The sequence below is a fragment of the Eriocheir sinensis genome, chromosome 46, assembly GCF_024679095.1.
Source record: "Eriocheir sinensis breed Jianghai 21 chromosome 46, ASM2467909v1, whole genome shotgun sequence".
NCBI classification, from domain to species: domain Eukaryota; kingdom Metazoa; phylum Arthropoda; class Malacostraca; order Decapoda; family Varunidae; genus Eriocheir; species Eriocheir sinensis.
The window spans coordinates 8,930,893-8,953,615 of record NC_066554.1 but is presented as its reverse complement, the minus strand read 5'-3'; the positions used below and the strand labels follow the sequence as shown (position 1 = coordinate 8,953,615).

The window sequence follows — 22,723 nt, the reverse complement described above, 5'->3', positions numbered from 1 at the left end:
AGTGAATGTGGTGGTAGTGTTGGTGATGTCTGAAGCGGTAGGAATAGTAGTGTGGTAGTTATTTTGTTTTTTTTTACAACAAAGGAGACAGCTCAAGGGCACACAAAAAAAGGAAACAATAATAATAAAAAAAAGCCCGCTACTCGCTGCTCCTGGTGGCAATAGTGTTGGTTATTGTACTGGGGGCTGTGCGGACGACCGGTTTATCTCGATAGAAGCTGGATTATAGGTAGTGAATGACAGCCGGACAATTGTAATATATGGCATTGGTGGAAGTTTTGGTGGTGGTGTTTATGGCAGTGATGGTGGTGGTGGTGGCCGAAGATTTAAGCATGGAATTATAGAGAAAACGACTTAATATGTGTGTGTGTGTGTGTGTGTGTGTGTGTGTGTGTGTGTGTGTGTGTGTGTGTGTGTGTGTGTGCGTGTGTGTGACAGCAAAAGAGATTAACAGATAGAGACATACAGACAGACTGAAAGACACACATAAACAGACACACACACATACAGACACATAATGAGATAAACGGACAGACAGACGGACAGAGAGCCAAAAACAGGCAGATGCGGACAAACAGACGGACAGAGAGACAGACAGAGAGAGATAGAGACAGACAGAGAGGCAGAGACAAACAGACAGACAGACAGACAGAGAGAGATAGAGACAGACAGAGAGGCAGAGACAAACAGACAGACAGACAGACAGACAGAGACAGACAAAGAGAGAGAGAGAGAGAGTATTGTCATCCTCACTGCGGTAATAACTCAGAAGCTTCAAAGAACACACACACACACACACACACACACACACACACACACACACACACACACACACACACACACACACACAGGACGGTCTTTTGAAGTCTACACAACGTGCCGTCGATACCATTGTTCGTAACACACCAACTGTTATCAACACACACACACACACACACACACATACACACGCACGTACGCAAGCGCTCTCTCTCTCTCTCTCTCTCTCTCTCTCTCTCTCGAGCACAAAGGTTATGACAAAGATGTGTTGACTTCAGACGGCATTTGATTTTTCATTACTATCATCTTTACAGTATTTCTGCTTCGTGAAATTATCATTATTACTAATACCATCATTCTTTTTGCTCTTAAAATAACAATAATAATAATAATAATAATAATAATAATAATAATAATAATAATAATAATGACAGAGAAAAAGAAAAAAGGAAAAGAAGAAAAATCATACTGTAAAGCGAGGGAAGAATTACTGATAATTAAAAAAGGTTATCAAAATAAAAAAAAATAAAAATATAAAGGGAAAAATGAAGAAAAGTGGAGAGAAAAAAAAGAAAACGAAGAAACCCGAGAAGACAGAAAATAAAAAGAAACGCGTTGGAAAAGGAACAAAAAAACGAGAATACAATATTGTGGAACATGAAAAACAAGTAAAATTAAAGAAAAAAACATGCTTGTACATCAAAGGAGGTAGGAGTGAAATGCGAATATCACACACACACACACACACACACACACACACACACACACACACACACACACACACACACACACACACACACACACACACGCACGCACACATCTCACGTCGCTCTCTCACGGCATCTTCCCGTGGAGAGTGAGAGGAAAATTAATGGTGTTTTGAGGCGGCGCTGGGAGAGAAAGAAAGGAAAGGCGGAAGGAGCGGGAAAGGAAAGGGGCAGAAGAGGGAGAGAGAGGCGGGCAGGGACGCGAGGTAGGAAGACCATGGAGGTGAACTTATTAAGAGGTATAGATGGAAGGGAAGGTAGGAAGGAGGGGAAAGAGGTAAGGAAGGGCAGGGAAGAGTGAGGGAGATGGGAAGGAATGGAAGGGAAGAGAAGAAGGAAGAGAAGCGAGGAAGGAGGACTATGGAGGTTAAATTACGAAGAGGGAAGAAAGGAGAGAAATACAGGGATAGTTGGAGGAGCAAGAAGAGGAAGCCGTTGCCGGAAAAGAGGTAAGGAGGGAAAGTGAGGAGTAAGGGAGATGTGAAGAAAGGGATGGAGAGTGGAAGTCAGACAAGAGAGGAAGGGAGACTATGAAGAAGGAAGAAAGGAGAGAAATACAAGGATAGTTGGAGGAGGAAGAAGAGGAAGCCATTACCGGAGAAGAGGTACGGAAGGACAGTAATGAGTAAGGGAGATGGGAAGGATTGGAATGTGAGAGAAAGGCAGAAAAGCGAGGTAGAGAAACTATGGTAGTGAAGTTGGGAAGAAGTAAAGGAGGAGAGATATACAAGAATAGATGAAGAGCCAGGGGAGAATACCGTTATCAGAAGAGGGGTAAGGAGGGGCAATGAAGAGAATGGGAGATGGGAAGGAACAGAGAGAGTAAGAGAGAGAGGAAGAGAAAAGAGTCAAAACAGAAGAACAGAAGAAGCATGGTGAGGAGAAATTGAAAAGGAGGGAGAATATTTAATAGGGGATGGAAAAGAGAGGAAAGAGGGCAAGAGAAACAGAAAGAAAACACACAAATAGGAAAAGAAGAGGAAAGTTGATGCTGGGAAAGAAGGGAAGGATAAGAAGTTAGAAAGGAAAATAAAAAGAAGTAGGAAAAGGTTACTGAGGGCAAGTTATATATGAAAACTAAGGGGAGAGAGAGAGAGAGACACTACTTGAAATATTGTTCCATTTCTTTATATCTTTACTTCCCAAACTTCTCTCTTTACCCTTCCACCCTCCTCCTCCTCCTCCTCCTCCTCCTCCTCTTTGAACCCCAGACCTCATAACTTCTGAATTTTGGCCAACGCAAGGACACTCTCTCTCTCTCTCTCTCTCTCTCTCTCTCTCAAATCAGATTCTTCTCGAACAATATTACAAACCGGAGGCGATGAAGACAAAAAGAGAGAAGAGAAAGCAATAGGAGGAGGAGGAGGAGGAGGAGGAGGAGGAGGAGAAAACATGGAAACATGGAAATGCAGGCAGCAGAAAGCCTACTGGCTCATTACGAGGTTGCCCGCTCTGGTGATTTAATCTGCTCGACAGCCACTTGGTGCCCGCAGAGCAGATGAAAGCACCTCGATATTCAGTGTACTTCTGTCGCAAAGAAATGACGGTCGATTAGATTTCTGAAGGCTTTCTGGAAGTCCAGGTATATAACATCACTGGGAATGTGATCGTCCCAGTTCTTATATATATTCCTTGAAAGAAGTCCAATAGATTAGTTAGGACAAGTTTGTCTCTAATAATCTTCTCGAGCATTTTGCCTGCCACTGATGTCAGACTTATGGGCCTGTAGTTTAATGCAATGCTTTTGTCTCCTTATTTTGAAAATCGGGGTGACGTTCGCCATCTTCCAGTCTCCTGGGACCTTGTTTAGTCGTACTGACCGGTTGAATATGTTAGCGAGTGGCTGAAGTATTTGCTTTTTAAGTTCTATTAATAACCGCGGGGACAAATTATCGGGTCCCGTTGACTTGTTCGTGTCGAGTTTGTCCAAGTACTTTTTCACTTCTTGGTCGCATATTGTGTCAATTTCCGGGGGCGTGATCCCCCTCGGCGGTTCAGGGCCCTCGGGAATGGTTTCGATGTTCTCAATTGTGAATACGGATGCGAAGTTACTGTTAAAGATTTTGGCCATCTGTTTAGTGTCCTGGGTTAGAGATCCGGTCTCATCTGTCAGGGTACCAATATTGGATGGAGGAGGAGGAGGAGGAGGAGGAGGAAGAGAAGAAGAAGAAGAAGAAGAAGAAGAAGATAATGGAGACGAAGAAGAAACAAATGGCAGTCGCTTTAAGTCTCCAGTACCGACTTAAGTACATTTTATTTTCCCTTCCATCTTCACCTTCAGTTTTCTTTTCAAGCATTTAATCTCCACACTCTATTTTCTCGACTTTATACCCCCCCCTCCTCTCTCTCTCTCTCTCTCTCTCTCTCTCTCTCTCTCTCTCTCTCTCTCTCTCTCATTGTTCTTCCTCAGCCTCAACACTCCAAATCTTCCTTTCCAACGTTTCTACCTCCAATATTTTTCCCCTAATCCCTTTCTTCGTTTCTGGCTGCCTCCCTCCTGCCCTCCGTTCCTCCCTCCTTCCCTCCGTTCCTCCCTCCTTCCCTCCGTTCCTCCCTCCTTCCCTCCGTGCCTCCCTCCTGCCCTCCGTTCCTCCCTCCTTCCCTCCGTTCCTCCCTCCCTCCCTCCATTCCCTCTCCTCTGAAGACACTTAAAGCCCCTGGGATAAGGAAGGAAAATGATGAGGTAGAGGAGGAGGAGGAGGAGGAAGAGGAGGAGGAGGAAGAGAAGGAGGAGGAGGAGCTTGCCATCTCTCTCTCTCTCTCTCTCTCTCTCTCTCTCTCTCTCTCTCTCTCTCTCTCTCTCTCTCTCTCTCTCTCTCTCTCTCTCTCTCTCTCTCTCTCTCTCTCTCTCTCTCTCTCTCTCTCTCTCTCTCTCTCTCTCTCTCTCTCTCTATATATATATATATATATATATATATATATATATATATTATACAAAATGAGGGCAAATCACTACAGGGAACATCTGTGCGCGCGAGCGGGTGTGTATGTGTGTGTGTGTGTGTGTGTGTGCTTGTGTGTGTGTGTGTGTGTGTGTGTGTGTGTGTGTGTGTGTGTGTGTGTGTGTGTGTGTGTGTGTGTGTGTGTGTGTGTGTGTGTGTGTGTGTGTGTGTGTGTGAGCCCTTTTAGTATAACGTATTGTTCTGATATCTGATTTCGGCACCTTGGTGGTGTGTGTGTGTGTGTGTGAGAGAGAGAGAGAGAGAAGTCTCATTACATTCCACTGGATTTTGGTTACTCACCTACTTTGCTCTCCTCCTCCTCCTCCTCCTCCTCCTCCTCTTCCTCCTCCTCTTCCTCCTCTTCCTCATCTTCCTGCTTCTCATATTTCAGTCTTCTTTACACATTGTTGCTAATGGATTGCGCACATTTTTACACAATTCTTAATCAATGTTTTTCCATAATCTACTTTACATTTTTTTATTCCTACTCTTTATTTTTATCTGTATGCTTCTCTTCCTCTTTGCTACCTTTCCTTATTCTTTCTCTTTCCTATTCATCTTAACTTCACCTCTTCCTTTATAATTCAGTTTCGTTCCCTATTTTGTTCATTCTAGTCGTCGTTATTTGATTCATTATTGATTATTTTGATTCGACTTTTCTTAAATTCTTTCTCCAATTTTCTCTCCATCATTACTATTTTGTCCCTCCGAAGCAACACAATCTCTCTCTCTCTCTCTCTCTCTCTCTCTCTCTCTCTCTCTCTCTCTCTCTCTCTCTCTCTCTCTCTCTCTCTCTCTCTCTCTCTCTCTCTCTCTCTCTCTCTCTCTCTCTTAGTACATGGTTTTCTTTTATTATCTGATTCGGTAACTTTTTTTTATTTCATTGTTGTCTGATTTGTGAGAATTATCCTCTCTGATATTTGAAACAGCTTTAGTCACACAGTTTTCGTTACAAAGGAGCAGCGCTTAGATTGTTTTTTTCCTTGTTTTTTGTTTTTGTCGAGCTTCTTCCCCTTGTGTGGCTTAACCCGGTAGCAGCGACGGGCCAAGTTTGTGGCTTTACCGTGTACCAGCAACGGGCCAAATTTGTGCCATGATATAACCCCCCCCAAAACAGATGATGCATAACTTGATCACAAATGCGTTGATATGTATTACGAAATGGTTTGTATGAGTGATGCTTTTTTCTCATTAATTCGCTTAGAGGGGCCTTTAAGAAACATGATCTCCGTAGCTACCGGGTTAAATGAAATCAATTGATCATAAAAAGCTTTGCATATACTCGTATCCTCAGTAAAGAAGGAGTCCAGCTTCACAAATTTCTAACCCTTCTAAATACATAAGACGAGGAAGGAGGACTTACGCTTCACAAATTTCTAACCCTTCTAAATACATAAGACGAGGAAGGAGGACTTACGCTTCACAAATTTCTAACCCTTCTAAATACATAAGACGAGGAAGGAGGACTCACGCTTCACAAATTTCCAACCCTTCTAAATACATGAGACGAGGAAGGAGGACTCACGCTTCACAAATTTCCAACCCTTCTAAATACATGAGACGAGGAAGGAGGACTCACGCTTCACAAATTTCCAACCCTTCTAAATACATGAGACGAGGAAGGAGGACTCACGCTTCACAAATTTCCAACCCTTCTAAATACGTGAGACGAGTAAGGACCCACGTCTTACAAATTTTTAACCGCTCCAAAAATACGAGAGACTGAGTGGGAACGTGTTATAAATTTTCAGGTTTATTTAAAAAGTTCAATAACTATTTTTTTTTCGAACCCAAACCCCGCGACATTGATTAATAGGTTCAATTAGTGAGCAGCTTTGATGACTTAATTTACTTATGTCCTGTTTGAATTCACACTTCACTCCTCCAACAAAATATACGGTTTCGCCCTGTTATGATTTTACGGTTTGGCTGAGAGAGAAAAAAACATGAAGACGTAATAGGTCACTGAGTTTACCTGATGCAGAATATAAAAAAAAGTAGAAAAGGTAAAAATAGACTTGATAATATATCGAGAATTTTGAGATGTCACTGGCTGAAAAAAAAGCAAAATAAGTGATAAATGTGCAGATAAATGTATAAACAGACTGTTAGAAAAAAATATCATGATTTTAAATATGAAATTCTACCTGGAAAATACAAAAAAAGGGAAAACGTGCATATAAAACGTGAAATATAATTAAAAATTGTACTAAACGTCAAGTACACACACAATAAAACAAATATCTAATGAAGCTAATGAAATGTCTACGCTGGAACGGTACAAACACTTCCCCTTCAACCACCACCTCTTCCTCCTCCTCCTCCTCCTCCTCCTCCTCCTCCTCCTCCTGCTCCCTTGTCCCTCCCAAACCCAAAACAAGCCACTCTTTATCTCCAACTAACGCCCGATACGACTGGTGGATGCTGAAAAAGGCCGACTCCTATTGGCGGCGTTGGTTGGGCTGACGAGGGCTTGGGTGTGTGTTTTGAGGCGTAGGAACAACAAAGAGTCTAGCTGTAAACACGTCCGCTGTAGACTTAGCCATCAAAGCGGAAGGAGGAGGAGGAGGAGGAGGAGGAGGAGGTGGTAGAGTGGGAAGTCTTTGTAATGTTCCATCGTCATCTGAAGCTCGAGGTACGAAAACACGTAATGGACAAACTCGCGCCATCAAAGCGAGTACACCATTGCAATCTTCTGAAAGCCTTATCTTCCCTACTTTTACGTGTTTTCCTGTACTTTTCTCATTTTCCATCGCAGTGTTCTCTAAACTTCATGATTTTCCCACGTTTTCGCCGGATATTGAAGCTCGGGGTAAACACGTACATAACAAACTCGCGCCATCAAAGCGAATACACCATTGCAATCTTCTGAAAGCCTTTATCTTCCCTACTCTTTCGTGTTTTCCTGTACTTCTCTCATTTTCCATCGCAGTGTTTTCTAACCCGTCCGCTACGATTGGAACGAATTTGGCCTTCACTGGTAGCCTGATAACATATACTCCCAGGTCTTTCTTTGCTTCTGTGGTGGATAGTGGAGTGTTTCCCATGTGGTATTGGTGTGCTGGATGTCCCTTCACTGGTAGCCTGGTAATATATGCTCCCAGGTCTTTCTCTGCCTCTGTGGTGGATAGTGGAGTGTTTCCCATGTGGTATTGGCGTGCTGGATATCCCTTCACTGGTAGCCTGGTAACATATACTCCCAGGTCTGTCTCTGCCTCTGTGGTGGATAGTGGAGTGCTTCCCATATGGTATTGGTACGCTGGATATCCCTTCACTGGTAGCCTGGTAACATGTGCTCCCAGGTCTTTCTCTGCCTCTGTGGTGGATAGTGGAGTGTTTCCCATATGGTATTGGTACGCTGGATATCCCCTCCCAAGGTGCTTGTAGCAGAATTGTAGCAGCCACTTTTTGATCCATTCCAGTAGCTTGGTGAGGTCTTCTAGGAAATCCGCAGTCAAGGGGCTAAACTTCATGATTTTCACACGTTTTCCTTCGCCGGGAATTGCTTCTTCTCAGTCTTCTCGTTTTTGTTGTCTTTTCACATAGGGTCTTCCCTCCTCCGCGCCTTAACTCACCTCTTTGCACGATCCTCCTCCTCCTCTTCTTCCTCCTCCTCCTCCTCCTCCTCCTCCTCCTAATTCCTTTCCCTTTCTTACCCCGAAACCACAATTACTGTCACTTTCTCTTCTTCCTCCTCCTCCTCGCCCCCTCCTCCTTCCCTGCCTCCGCTTCACCGCTCTTCTTCACCTATTATTGTGTAAGTTGCTGTTGGTGTTTTTGTTGCTGTTTGTTATTGTTGTTGCTTTTTTTTCATCTTATCATCCTCATCAACAGGAGCATAATAGTTATCATCATCATTTAAGATATCATTATTTTTCATCATATAATTGTTGCTTATACTTCCTCCTTCTCCTCCTCCTCCTCCTCCTCCTCCTCCTCCTCCTCCTCCACCTCCTCCTACTCCCCCCTTCTGCCACTAGGAGGAGCAACGTCGCTGTCAGACTTTTCTTAAATTCTTTCTCCAATTTTCTCTCCATCATTACTATTTTGTCCCTCCGAAGCAACACAATCTCTCTCTCTCTCTCTCTCTCTCTCTCTCTCTCTCTCTCTCTCTCTCTCTCTCTCTCTCTCTCTCTCTCTCTCTCTCTCTCTCTCTCTCTCTCTCTCTCTCTCTCTCTCTCTCTCTCTCTCTCTCTCTCTCTCTCTCTCTCTCTCTCTCTCTCTCTCTCTCTCTCTCTCTCTCTCTCTCTCTCATTGTATAATATGAAGACTTTGCCTCGATTTTTGCCTTCTGCTTTTTCTGTTCCTTCACGTATGACCGGCTTTGTCTCTCTCTCCCTCCCTCCCTCCTCTCCTTTCTTTTCTCCCTTCCTCTTTCCCTCCATTCTTTTCTCCCTCCCTCTTCCTCTCCTTTCTTTCTCCCTCCCTTCATTTTTTTGTACCTCTCCACATTTTTCCACTATTATTATCCACTTGAGAGAGAGAGAGAGAGAGAGAGAGAGAGAGAGAAACACAACACCATTCCCAGCGTCATAACTTTCCACAAACTCCATTTCCTTTTATTCTCCTCCTTGCTTCTAATTCTATTCATTATATTTTCCTCTTATTTCTCCACTCTTTTATCTCCCTTCCCATCTTTGCTCTGCGCTGACCTGCCCTCCCCTTCCTCTTCCTTCCTTTCCTTTACTAGTCTTTCCTTTCGTTCTTCTTTTCTTCCTTCTCTACCTTATCTTCCCTATCTCTTCTCTTTCTCATTCTCTTTTCATTCAATAATATCCCAATCTTTCCTTTCCTATCTCATTAAATTTTCGTTCTTTTTCTTTTACTTTAACTTTCCTTCACGTATTTTTTTTATATCATCACTTCCCTTAGAGTCCCTTAACCCTTGTCCCTTCCTTTTCCATATAATTTTTTTCCCTTTTTCTATCAGTGGTTCGCCTTATCAAGACTCCCTTAGCGCCCTTTCCCCTTTGTCCCTTCCTTTTCCATATCCTTTTTTCCTTTTTCTATCAGTGGTTCGCCTTATCAGACTCCCTCAGCGCCCCTTCCCCTTTTGTTCCTTCCTCCTCCTCTCCTTCCCTCCCTCTTTTGACCCCTTTGGACTATTTTTTTCGTTCATTAGAGGAGAGACAATATAATAAGGCATCGTGTGCCAGACATGCTGAGGTAAAAACCGGGTTCGCGTCTCTGGGGGAACGTTGCTACTGAGCCGTTTTCCTCTTCTTTCCTTCAGGCTTTTGTTGTCACCTTCATTAAATTATCACCCTCCACCACCACCACCACCACCATCAGTACCACCACCACCACCACCATCACCATCAGTACCACCACCACCACCATCAGTACCACCACCACCATCAGTACCACCACCACCACCATCAGTACCACCACCACCATCAGTACCACCACCACCACCATCAGTACCACCACCACCATCAGTACCACCACCACCACCATCAGTACCACCACCACCACCATCAGTACCACCACCACCACCACCATCACCATCAGTACCACCACCACCAGAACCACCACTACCATCACCACCAGTACCACCACCACCACCACCAGCAACTCCACCACCACCACCTATTCCTCCTCTTAACCTCTCCACCAGCACCTCCACCACCAGCACCACCACTACCATCACCACCTTCTCCACCACCACTATCACCAGCAACTCCACCACCACCACCAGCATTTCCACCACCATCACCAACACCAACACCATCACCACCACCATCTTCACCTTCACTATTACCACCACCATCACCACCACCATCATCACCACCACATCAAATCAGAACCTAGTCCCTCCCCATAGCATATATATTTCTCTCTCTCTCTCTCTCTCTCTCTCTCTCTCTCTCTCTCTCTCTCTCTCTCTCTCTCTCTCTCTCTCTCTCTCTCTCTCTCTCTCTCTCTCTCTCTCTCTCTCTCTCTCTCTCTCTCTCTTCTTTTTCATCGACTTTTTCAATGTTGCTATTTTTGTTTTCTTCCTCCTCCTCCTCCTCCTCCTCGGTCGCATTAATCATACTTGAGTCACCCTGAGCCTTGCATCATACCTTTTTGTTTTGTTTTGTTTACCTTCTTTTATTTTATTTTCTTCCTTTTTGCTTTACGCCACCAGACTGATGATGATGGTGATAATGCTGACGATGATGATGATTATGATGATGATGATGATTATGATGATGATGATGATTATGATGAACCCAACGCCATCACTTCCTCCAATCAACCTCGGTAAATGTTCAGAGAGTTGCCCATCTCAAAATTTAATACACCGGCTATTTATTTCGGGCCAAAATATTGTGCTTTACTCATTTGGAGATTGGTTTTTCTTCGGAAACTACTAAAAAGTGACTTATTGCCGCCGCCGCCGCCGCAAAATAGCTCGCAGAGGGTTTAGGGTGGGGGAACATATTTAAACTATCCCAACCGAACTTTACGACCTAACAGCCAACGGGGGGGGCCTTGACCACCTCGACCCCCCTTCTAACCTTTTCCTTTCTCTCTTTCTTTTTATCCCTTTCATTCTTTCCTTTTCTCTCCTCTCCCTCTAAAAACAATGCCCTTTTCCTTTCTCTCTCTTGTTATCCCTTTCATTCTTTCCTTTTCTCTCCTCTTCCCCAGAAAACAATTTTTATTTTTTTATTTTTTACAGCAGAGGAGACAATGCAAGGGCGTAAAAAAAAAAAGAAAACAATATGAAAAAAACGCATGAAAAAAAAGCCCGCATGAAAAAAAAGCCCGCCATCACCACATCCCTGCCATCCTTTCCTTTTCCTTTCCATCATCATCCAGTCATTCCACTCCCCTTTCTCCTCCTTCTTCAACTTTCTAAATCATTTCCCTTTTTCGTCCACCTCAGAAATGTAAACTAAGACGCAAACTCTCTCAATCCTTCCCTTTCTCCCTCCCTTGCAATTGCTTTCCCCTCTCTCTCCTCCTCTCTCCTCTCCCATTTTCTCCTTTCCTCTAAGCTGTATCTATTTCCTCCGCTTCAGTGACTAACACCACCAAGCTATCTCTCTCCCTCTCTCCCTTTCTTTCTTTTATACCCTCTCTCTCCTACCATCCCAGTATTTTCCTCTATTCTCCCCTCTAATTTATTCCCTTGATTTCTCCCCTAGAAAAGAATACCATCAACACCGCATCCCTGTCTCCCTTTTCCCTTCTCTCTTTCCTAACCTTTCAAACCCTCAAATATTCTCCCTAAAATTCCTTTCCTGATTCTCTCTCTCTCTCTCTCTCTCTCTCTCTCTCTCTCTCTCTCTCTCTCTCTCTCTCTCTCTCTCTCTCTCTCTCTCTCTCTCTCTCTCTCTCTCTCTCTCTCTCTCTCTCTCTCTCTCTCTCTCTCTCTCTCTCTCTCTCTCTCTCTCTCTCTCTCTCTCTCTCTCTCTCTCTCTCTCTTACCTAACCTCAATTCGTCCATCTTTCTCCTCCCTTTCAATTCCTTTCTTTACTTCCACTCGAGCAAACAACAATACCACCACCTTCTCTTCCCATTTTAACCTCTTTATCCTACTCTCTCATTCTCCTTATCACCCTTTTCTCCGCTCACTCCACCATGCCATTTATCTAACTCATCCCTCCCCTCTCTCTCTCTCCCCCAGAAAACAACGCTACCCTATACTGCTACGCTAACGGGACCTGGTCGAGCCGCTCCTTCTACAACTACTGCCTCAACGCCATCACCAACCCGCCCGGCCATCACGTCAGCGCCTCCGTCAACACAATTCAGACCATTTTCTACGTCGGGAACTCGCTCAGCCTCGCAGCAGTCGCTCTCGCCCTCTGGATCTTCATCTCCTTCAAGTGAGTGCGTGTGTGTGTGTGTGTGTGTGTTTGTGTTCGTAGGTGGAGAATGATGGAGTATTTACAGCATCGACAACATAGAAGAAACAAACTACACACAATACGTAGAACGAAAAGGCTCCCACATTTCATATTTTCAGTACGATTTTGTGAGTGCGTGTGTGTGTGTGTTTGTGTTCGTAGGTGGAGAAGGATGGAGTAATTAAAGCATCGACAAAATATCGGAAACAAAACTGCACACAATAGAACAAGAAGACTCCCACATTTCATATTTTCAGTACAATTTTTTGAGTGCGTGTGTGTGTGTGTTTGTGTTCGTAGGTGGAGAAGGATGGAGTAATTAAAGCATCGACAAAATATCAGAAACAAAACTGCACACAATAGAACGAAAAGGCTCCCACATTTCATATTTTCAGTACAATTTTGTGAGTGCGTGTGTGTGTGTGTGTGTGTGTGTAGGTGTTTGTGTTCGTAGGTGGAGAAGGATGAAGTAATTAAAACATCAACAACTTACCAGAAACAAAACTGCACACAATAGAACAAAAAGGCTCCCACATTTCATATTTTCAGTACAATTTTGTGAGTGCGTGTGTGTGGATGTTTGTGTTCGTAGGTGGAGAAGGATGGAGTAATTAAAGCATCAACAACATACAAGAAACAAAACTGCACACAATAGGACAAAAAGCCTCCCACATTTCATTATTTCACCACAATTAGGCAGGAAAGGCAAACGGCGTCCAAGCACACATAACATACATTTGACAAGGCGTTCATAGGAGTTCTGCTGCCATATTCCCAAACCTTTCTGAGCCCCAGGACACATATTTGACACAGTTTTCGTAGGAGATTTGACCTTTTCCAGGGGTACTTTTATGACCCTGGTGGCACTTTGATAATTTTTCTGTACCATGAACCTAAAAGAACACTCATTAGAACGCGATCAATCTTCTTTTCCAGGGGTACTTTTATGACCCTGGTGGCACTTTGATAATTTTTCTGTACCATGAACCTAAAAGAACACTCATTAGAACGCGATCAATCTCCTTTTCCAGGGGTACTTTTATGACCCTGGTGGTACTGATCATTTTTCTGTACCATGAACCTAAAAGAACACTCATTAGAACGCAATCAGTCTTCTTTTCCAGGGGTACTTTTATGACCCTGGTGGCACTTTGATAATTTTTCTGTACCATGAACCTAAAAGAACACTCATTAGAACGCAATCAATCTCCTTTTTGTCCCTTGGAAGTAGTTTACGTGAGAGGTAAAAACGTCTAAGAATACCTTCCCTGGGTCCTTCCGTGGGTAGTTTTATGACTCTGGTGGAAGTTCGATAAAGTCCTTGGATCATGAAAACAAAAAATCACTCATGAGAACCCGATTAATCTCCTTCTTGAACTTTATAAACTGCTGGTGTGGGGTAGAAGCGTCTGAGGACCCATTCTATCTCCTTCTCGGTCTTTGGATACAGTTTATATGAGGTAAAAACGACTGATAATACTAACTAAAGGTTTCGTAGTGGCAGTGAAATGTTGTGAGTGAAGGGGATGTGTGTGTGTGAGGCGCGCATGCATCGTGGATTGGAATCGTAGTCGGGAGGGGACGAAAGGCCGAGGGGTAGCAGTTAAACAAAGCTCATGAAAACCAAAAATCACTCATGAGAAGCCGATTAATCTCCTTGAACTTTATAAACTGTTGGTGTGGGGTAGAAGCGTCTGAGGACCCAATCTAAATCCTTTTCGGTCTTTGGATATACAGTTTATAGGAGGTAAAAAACGACTGATAATACTAACTAAAGGTTTCGTAGTGGCAGTGAAATGTTGTGAGTGAAGGGGATGTGTGTGTGTGAGGCGCGCATGCATCGTGGATTGGAATCGTAGTCGGGAGGGGACAAAAGGCCGAGTGGTGGCAGTTAAACAAAGCTCCTGGATCATGAAAACCAAAAATCACTCATGAGAAGCCGATTAATCTCCTTGAACTTTATAAACTGTTGGTGTGGGGTAGAAGCGTCTGAGGACCCAATCTAAATCCTTTTCGGTCTTTGGATATACAGTTTATAGGAGGTAAAAAACGACTGATAATACTAACTAATTAGCCCGGTAGCAGCGGGGATCATGTTTCTTAATGGTCCCTCTAAGCAAGAAAAATGAGAAAAAATCATCACTCACACAAACCATTTCCTAATATATATGAAAACATTCGTGATCAGTTTATGTATCATCTATTTTGGGGGGTTTAAATCATGGCACAAAGTTGGCCCATCGCTGCTACACGGCAAAACCACAAATTTGGCCCGTCGCTGCTACCGGGCTAAAGGATTCGTAGTGGCGGTGAAATGTTGTGAGCGAAGGGGATGTGTGTGTGAGGGGCGGCGCATCGTGGATTGAAATCGTAGTGGGGAGGGGACAAAAGGCCGAGGGGTCACAGAACTGTTTCTAGATCAATACTGAATGACTTTTGCTCCTCTTCCACATTTATTTTTCATTCTGTTCCCCGCGGCTGCAGATTAACAATGGATTCCCCGACTGCCGGAATGCAAAGGGAATTTCTAAAAACAAAATATTGGCAAACAGAGAAAAGGAATTAGTGAGCAACAAAAATATAATTGAGTAAACAAGTAATTAGATAAACAAATATAGAAAATAACTGAGCAAAGCCTCTATCGAATATACAGGGAGTTCGAATTCGTTTTTTTGTTGTTGTTTTTCTCTCTCTCTCTCTCTCTCTCTCTCTCTCTCTCTCTCTCTCTCTCTCTCTCTCTCTCTCTCTCTCTCTCTCTCTCTCTCTCTCTCTCTCTCTCTCTCTCTCTCTCTCTCTCTCTCTCTCACACACACACACACACACACACACACACACACACACACACACACACACAGATAGATGCAGACACACACTATTATTGATATTATTACTATTACTATTATCACACACACACACACACACACACACACACACACACACACACACACACACACACACACACACACACACACACACACACACACACACACACATGCACACACCATTTTCCTCTTTCCTTCCTTCCTCCTTCCATCCGTCCCTCGCTTCATCCTTCCAAACTCTTCCTTTCCTACTTTCATTTATTATTCTCCATTTTTCTTTCTCTTCCATTCATTGTTTCTTTTGCTTTGGCTTTCTTTGTTTGCCTTCCATCCGTCATTCCTCGCGTGGGTCTGAGGCGATAAAAATGAAGGCAATTACCGAGGGAGACAACTTCATAATTACTCCCTTCTTCTTTCCTCTTCTTCCTCCTCCTCCTCCTCCTCCTCTTCCTCCTCTTCCTACACCACCACCTTCATTACCTGCACAGCCACCTCCTGCTACAGCTCTCCTCCTCCTCCTCCTCCTCCTCCTCCTCCTCCTCCTCCTCCACACACCTCAGCACATTACCCTCAAGTGTTGTTAATTAGTAAGCTCCACGACACCTCATTCATCCATTTTTTTACTCATAAGATTAATTCTCTCTCTCTCTCTCTCTCTCTCTCTCTCTCTCTCTCTCTCTCTCTCTCTCTCTCTCTCTCTCTCTCTCTCTCTCTCTCTCTCTCTCTCTCTCTCTCTCTCTCTCTCTCTCTCTCTCTCTCTCGTAACTATTTTCTATTTTCTATACAAACACACTCAAAAGAACACATATATAGCAGCACCACAACCTCCTCTTCCTCTTCGAAGCGTTATCACCGTCACCAACATCACCACTGACACCATTAAGGGGTTATCACACTGGGCAAATTTTCCGTGGATCTTCAGTCAAACCACGATTTCCGCTGGCGTGGTTCTCATATTTCCGTGGTTTTCTGACGCGTCCGCGATCTTCCAAAGCTACAGTAGATTTCACTGAAGGACGACGGTATTACTCACCATCATCATCAGCAGCAATAACAAGAAACAAATGAGAGCCACGCAGCGGAAATCGTGGTTTGACTGAAGATCCACGGAAAATTTGCCCAGTGTAATAGCCCCTTCACCTAATATCACTACCTGCTTTGATGCATCTTTTGTGTGTGTGCGTGTGTAGGAGAGGGTACGCCAAAAGCTCATACCGAGGAGTTCGAGCACAGACAAACAGGCAGACTGATAACGACGCGACTATTCGGGGAAACAGACACAATATTAACCATTTCCTCCTCCTCCTCCTCCTCCCCTAGGGTCTTAAAAGAAATCAAACATCAAATTTGTAAACCGCCTCCATCATATTCAATAAATCTTTAACAGCTGGAAAAGTTCCGTCGGATTGGAAACTTGCAAATGTCACACCAATTTTCAAAAAGGGGGACAAGTCTCATCCAGGAATCTATCGACCAATTAGCCTGACAACTGTTGTTTGTAAGTTAATGGAGACTATCAGTCGCGACAATATGGTGAAATTCTTCGAAGAAAATAATATGATAAATAATTCGCAACATGGCTTCCGTAGTAAACGTTCGTGTTTGACTAACTTGATTTTTTTCACTATATTTTTGAGGTGTTCGATGAAAGCAGATCAGTAGATATCATATATCTGGATTTTCAAAAGGCATTTGATAAGGTCCCCCACCAACGATTGCTCAGCAAACTACTGGCGCACGGTATCTCGGGTAACGTTCACAATTGGCTTCCGGACTGGCTCTCTGAGCGGAAACAGAGAGTAGTTCTAAACGGTGTTACATCTAATTGGCTCGATGTCAAAAGCGGCGTACCTCAAGGATCAGTGCTTGGCCCAATGCTCTTCTTAATTTATGTTAATGATATCGATGATGGGCTCACTTGCAAAGCATCAAAATTTGCTGATGACACAAAAATTGCTCGTAAAGTAACTGCGACACTCGACGAAGAAGCTTTACAATCAGATATAGATCGACTTGCACGTTGGGCCAAGCAATGGCAAATGAAATTTAACGTTGACAAATGTAAAGTGTTGCACATCGGAAAAAATAACAATCGCGTTCGGTACGTAATGAATGGCCAACAACTTTCTGCAGTAAGTAAAGAAAAGGATCTTGGAATCACTATATCAAGCGATTTAAAGCCCGGTCAGCATTGTTCAGAGGTAGTTAAAACTGCAAACAAATTGGTTGGCTTCATCGGACGAGTCTTTAATAATAAATCGGAAAAAGTAATATTAAAACTGTATAATTCGTTGGTTCGACCCCGTCTAGAGTACTGTGTACAGTTTTGGTCTCCCTACTACAGAAAAGACATAGAAAAGTTGGAACGGGTCCAACGAAGAGTAACAAAGATGATTCCTAGGTTGAGAAATTTGTCATATGAACAAAGGCTTAAAGAAGTAAATTTATTCAGCCTATCAAAACGAAGAATGCGAGGCGATCTAATAGAAGTGTTTAAAATGTTCAAAGGATTCAGTGATATTAATGCGGAAGATTACTTTACAATTGATCGATCAAATAGAACAAGAAGAAATCACAATTTGAGGATAAGTGGTAAAAGATTCTCGTCATACGAAGCTAAACACTTCTTCAATCGAGTTGTTAATGTTTGGAACTCTCTACCTTGTGATGTCGTTGATAGTACAACAGTTACGGCCTTCAAGAATAGATTAGACAAGTGTTTTGAATCCAACCAGCAACTAAGATATTACTCATTGTCGTAATAACGTTAAGTTCTTTCGAATACTGGTGTCCTTGTCCGCTTTTATCGCCCGGTTAGTGGTAGCAGTAATGGTAGTTCTTTCCTCTTTCCTACATAATTTCCATGCAGTTTTTCCATACTGCATGGTTCTTTTTCCTTTCCTGCCAGCTTTGGCTGGAGGGATGGGGGGGTGGGGAGGAGCCTTCGCCTTTGCTGTCCTTCATCTTCCACCTTTGATTAGATAGTTAGTGTAGCTTGTCACAAACAACCTCGTAAGGACCAGCAGGTCTGCTGTTGTTTGTTCTTCCTTTGTGTTCCTCCTCCTCCTCCTCCTCCTCCTCCTCCTCCTCCTCCTCCTCCTTCTCCTTCTCCTTCTCCTCCTCCTCCTCCTCCTCCTCCTCCACACACCTCAGACGGAAGGAAAGGGAAAAGGAAAGAGAAATGGAAAAGGAAAGAGAGAAAGGGAAAGAGGAAGGGAAAGGCACACACACACACACACACACACACACACACACACACACACACACACACACACACACACACACACACACACACACACACACACACACACACACACACACACACACGAAACATATGAGCACAAAGAGCGAGGCCAAAAAAAAAAATATACAAAGAGTGAAAAAGCAATTCACCGATAATGCTTTCAGAGGCCGCCGCCAGATGGCCGCGGGAGTTTACCCTAAAAGCGAGGTTGTGGAGGTGGAGGTGGGGTTGCGGCTGGTGGAAGTGGTAATGTGTGGAAAATATAAATAAAAAATAAAGGTGTTGTGTGTATATTAGAGTAAGCTTTTTGGGTCAAGGTAAAAATCACACAACACATGACCGTCCATAGTCACCTCACTTCATTTTTTTTTTTTTTTTTTTTTACAACAAAGGAGACAGCTCAGGGGCACAAAAAAGGAAACAATAATAAAGGAAAAGCCCGCTACTCGCTGCTCCTATAAAAAGAATCAAAAGAGGTGGCCGAAAGAGAGGACAGGCAGCGTGTGAAGGAAATCTGTTGCACTAGGATACAACGCCTGCTAGGTTCAGGGCAACATTCCTGCACAGTTCTCACAGCAAGGAAGACTTAAAAAAAAAAAAAAACGTGCCAGAATCACCGCCAACAGATTGAAGACTGATAACACTTTTCAGACTACAACCCAACTTGGCTCACCGGGAATACAGATGAAGCTTGCACTCTACTCTATTCAGGAGCAGTAAGTAGCGGGCTTTTTTTTTTTTCATTATTGTTTTCTCTTTTTTTACGCCCTTGCACTGTGTCCTCTGCTGTAAAAAGAAATGTGGTGGCGGCGATTGCTTGGGCACATGAAAACACAACACCCATCAAACTGCCTCACCATTCTGATCACACAAGGGGCGTAAAACAGCGATCAATACCAACGTGCGTGATCCACCATAGCATTAAGTTTAGTGTTTATCAGGACACCTCTCCTCCCGAAATTGACCTCTCTTTCGGCCACCTCTTTTGATTCTTTTTTTTAGGAGCAGCGAGTAGCGGGCTTTTTTTTATTATTGTTTCCTTTTTTGTGCCCTTGAGCTGTCTCCTTTGTTGTAAAAAAAAAAATGAAGGCGACAGTTCCAAATGGCAACCAATCAAACATACACTCCCTTTTGACGCTGGAAGTATAAAATAAATAAAGTCCCCAATAAACTATTCGCACATCAGAACAAATATAACCTGTGCTATACAAGTATAATATCACAAGTCTACAAACTGTCATTTTGCCCCAGCTGGACCTTCCCTACCCATCCACTTCCTTTCCTTGGTTCACCCTTGAAAAAAAAAATACCCTACCATATATATGACAAGAAAAGTATGAAGACATTTTGGAAGGGAGAAGGAAGGGAGATATTGAAAAAGGAAACAGCTGACGAGGAAATTATAAAAAGAAGGTATTGTAAAGAGAAGAAATTGTCGCAAAAGTAGAATGAAGTGGGAGAATAGAAATAAAGAAGGTAGGTAGTATACGCAAGAAGGAAAGAATAAGATTGAGCTGATTTTTAGTAAGCCTGCAGCTGGCGGCACGATGCAGTACATTTTGAGGCGTGACCCAACTGTGAGAGAGCTGACTTACAAGAATCATGACAAGTTGAAATTAGAATGGGAATATACACAGTAAGAGACAGGATACATTGCAATTATATGTTACCATTGTCAGAGATACGGCCATCTAGGGGCCAACTGTACTGCCAAGACCAATGGAGAAGCCCAAAAATGTTTCAAATGAGCTGGCAATCGTGAATCAAAGGAGTGCGCCATGGCTGAGAAGAAATGTATAAATTGTGTGAGATACAAGAAGCCTGAAATCAACCACTCGGCGAATGACCAGTGTTGCGTAGTACTACAAACTGAAATTGAGAGAATTCGTAACATAACCGATCATGGCTATTAATTAGTGTTTATACTCAGAGACAAATTGTGTGTTAAATGTTTCAGTGAGTTGGAAATGATTTAGTGTGAACCCAAACACGGCCAAGTGACTTTGATGATGCCAAGTTTATTAAAAAGGACATCAGTAGGCTGTTCATGAAAGCAATCAAGACTCACTCACTCACCACGACGTTGTGAGTTAAGTGCATCGAGGATTATCATCGAGGCTAACATCGTAACTGTTGGCGGCCCTCGCAGGTATTATAAAACACTTTCACTTCTCACATCAACTCTTTCTAAAGGTCAAAGAAGGTGTCAGTCGGGTTCTAATGAGTGTTTCTTTAGGCTCATGCTACTGGGGAAGGGTCAAACTACCACCAGGGTCATAAAACTACTCCTGGAAATGCCTACAACTCCCACGAAAGCCTTGTCAAATAGGTGTTCTTGGGCGACGAAATGTCTGATAATATGACCCTAAATCGGTTGGTATTGTTAGACACGTTCGCTTCTCACATCAGCTATTTATAAAGGTCAAAGAGGAGGTCAGTCGGGTTCTAATGAGTGTTTTTTAGGCTCAGGGTACAGAAGAAGGATCACACTACCACCAGGGTCATACAACTACTCATGGAAATGCCCACAACTCCTACGAAAACCTTGTCAAATAGGTGAACTTGGGCGACGAAATGTTTTAAAATACGACCCTATTAGCTACAGGTAACACAAGAGACGAAAAGCCAGGTGTTGGGGCCGCGTGGCAGAGCACCAGGGAGGAAGAGACCCGTGGAAGCCAGCGTAAAAACGATCTCACCAGTCTGGTTTCACTATAGTATACCACTGTCACTGCACTGTAAAAGATGGAAAAAGGGATAGAGAGAGTTAACCCCTTGGATGCGGATTTCCTACAAGAAGACATCACCAAGCTACAGGAGTGGAACAAAAAGTGGCTGCTCCAATTTAGTGAAGAAAAATGTGAGATCTTGGGAGGGAAAATCCACCTTATCAATACCACATGGGAAACACTCCACTACCCACCACAGAGGCACAGAAAGACCTGGGAGCATATGTTACCAGGCTACCAGTGAGGGCGAAATCCGTGCCAATCGCAGCGGACGGGTTAAGAAGGGAGGGAAGTGAAGGAAGGAGTTTAGGAAGAAGAAAAGATAAATGGGAAGGAGAGCAGAAGAACGAAAGAGGGATGGAGGGTTATTGCGGAAAGGAAAGAAAGGTGAAAAGGGGAGAAATAAAAGTACTAGATACAGGAAGGAAAGGAATGGAAGGAGGAGCCTGAAACCTCATCAACGAGAACGAGACGAGAAGACAGAAGAGGGTAACACGAAAGTTCAGAGGAAGTAATTATTTAAGGAAAGACCACTGACAAAGAGGGGGAAGAGGAAGGTAGTCAAAGGAAGAAGGAGAGTACTGGGAGGAGGAAAACGTTTAAAAGGAGAGATTACGACGCGACAAAGAGGATTGCAAAGAGGGAAATAAGTGGAAAAGGAAGGATGTACGCAAGAAATGGGACATGGAAGGGAACAGAAAAACGTCGACAAAGGGAAGGACAGACGCAAGAAGGTTGAAATAATGAAGAAGATCGTTGCGTAAGAGGATTACAGAAACAAAAGAGAGTGAGAAAGACTAAGTGAGAGAGAGAGAGAGACGAAGAAGAAAGGGAATGAAAGGAGGAGAAAGTATTAGAGAAGAAGAAGAAGAAAAAGAAGAAAAAGGAAGATGAAGTAAATGAAGAAGATAAAAAAGGAGAAGAAAGAAAGAAAGAAAGGAAGAAAGAAAGGGCAAGAAGAGAAATAAACGGGGGAACAACAATATACAAGAAAATTAAAGGGATGAAAATGGAAAGAGAAACGGAGAAAAAAAAGCATCGGCGGCGTCAGCATGTTCATCTACCTTAATTATTTTCTTCCCTCACCGTCTCCCATCTCGGTATGCAAATTCGCCGCCGAGAAGAAACAACGGGAGGGAAAAAGCAGCTGGGAAAGGAGAGAAAAAACGCAACTAAGGAGAAAAAATATGGTCACCGAAATGAAGTGCAGCGCAGAAAGAAAATGAAAGTAAGATTAGGAGAGAGAAAAAAGAGAGAGAAAAAGGCTCAGCAAAAAAAAAAGTGCAGTGATGACGAAAAGAAAAGAATGAAAATGCAGGTAAAAAAAATATGGTCAGCGAAATGGAGTGCGGCGGAGAAAGAAAATGAAAGTAAGATTAAGAAAGAGAAAAAAAAGAGAGAAAAAGGATCAGGAAAATAAAAAGTGCAGTGATGACGAAATAAAATAAAAATGAAATTGCAGTTAAAAAGGAAAACCAAAAAAGAAAAGAGAAGAAAAAAAGAGAGAAAAAGGATCAGCCAAAAAAAAAAATGCATTGATGACGAAATAAAAAAAATAAAAAATGCAGACAAAAAGGAAAACCAAAAAAACAAAACTAGAAATATAAACTAAATTGGA

At 43.0% G+C, this 22,723-nt stretch overlaps 1 protein-coding gene across 1 annotated transcript in view; it reads left to right on the top strand.

Moving 5' to 3' along the window:
* The window catches only part of LOC126981054 (diuretic hormone receptor-like), a 177,387-nt gene that overhangs the window by 89,633 nt on the left and 65,031 nt on the right, over window positions 1–22,723 (top strand). Inside the window, exon 2 of the mRNA XM_050831720.1 lies at window positions 12,088–12,289. Within this exon, the coding sequence (XP_050687677.1) occupies window positions 12,088–12,289 (202 nt within the window). The remainder of the gene's footprint in view (window positions 1–12,087; window positions 12,290–22,723) is intronic.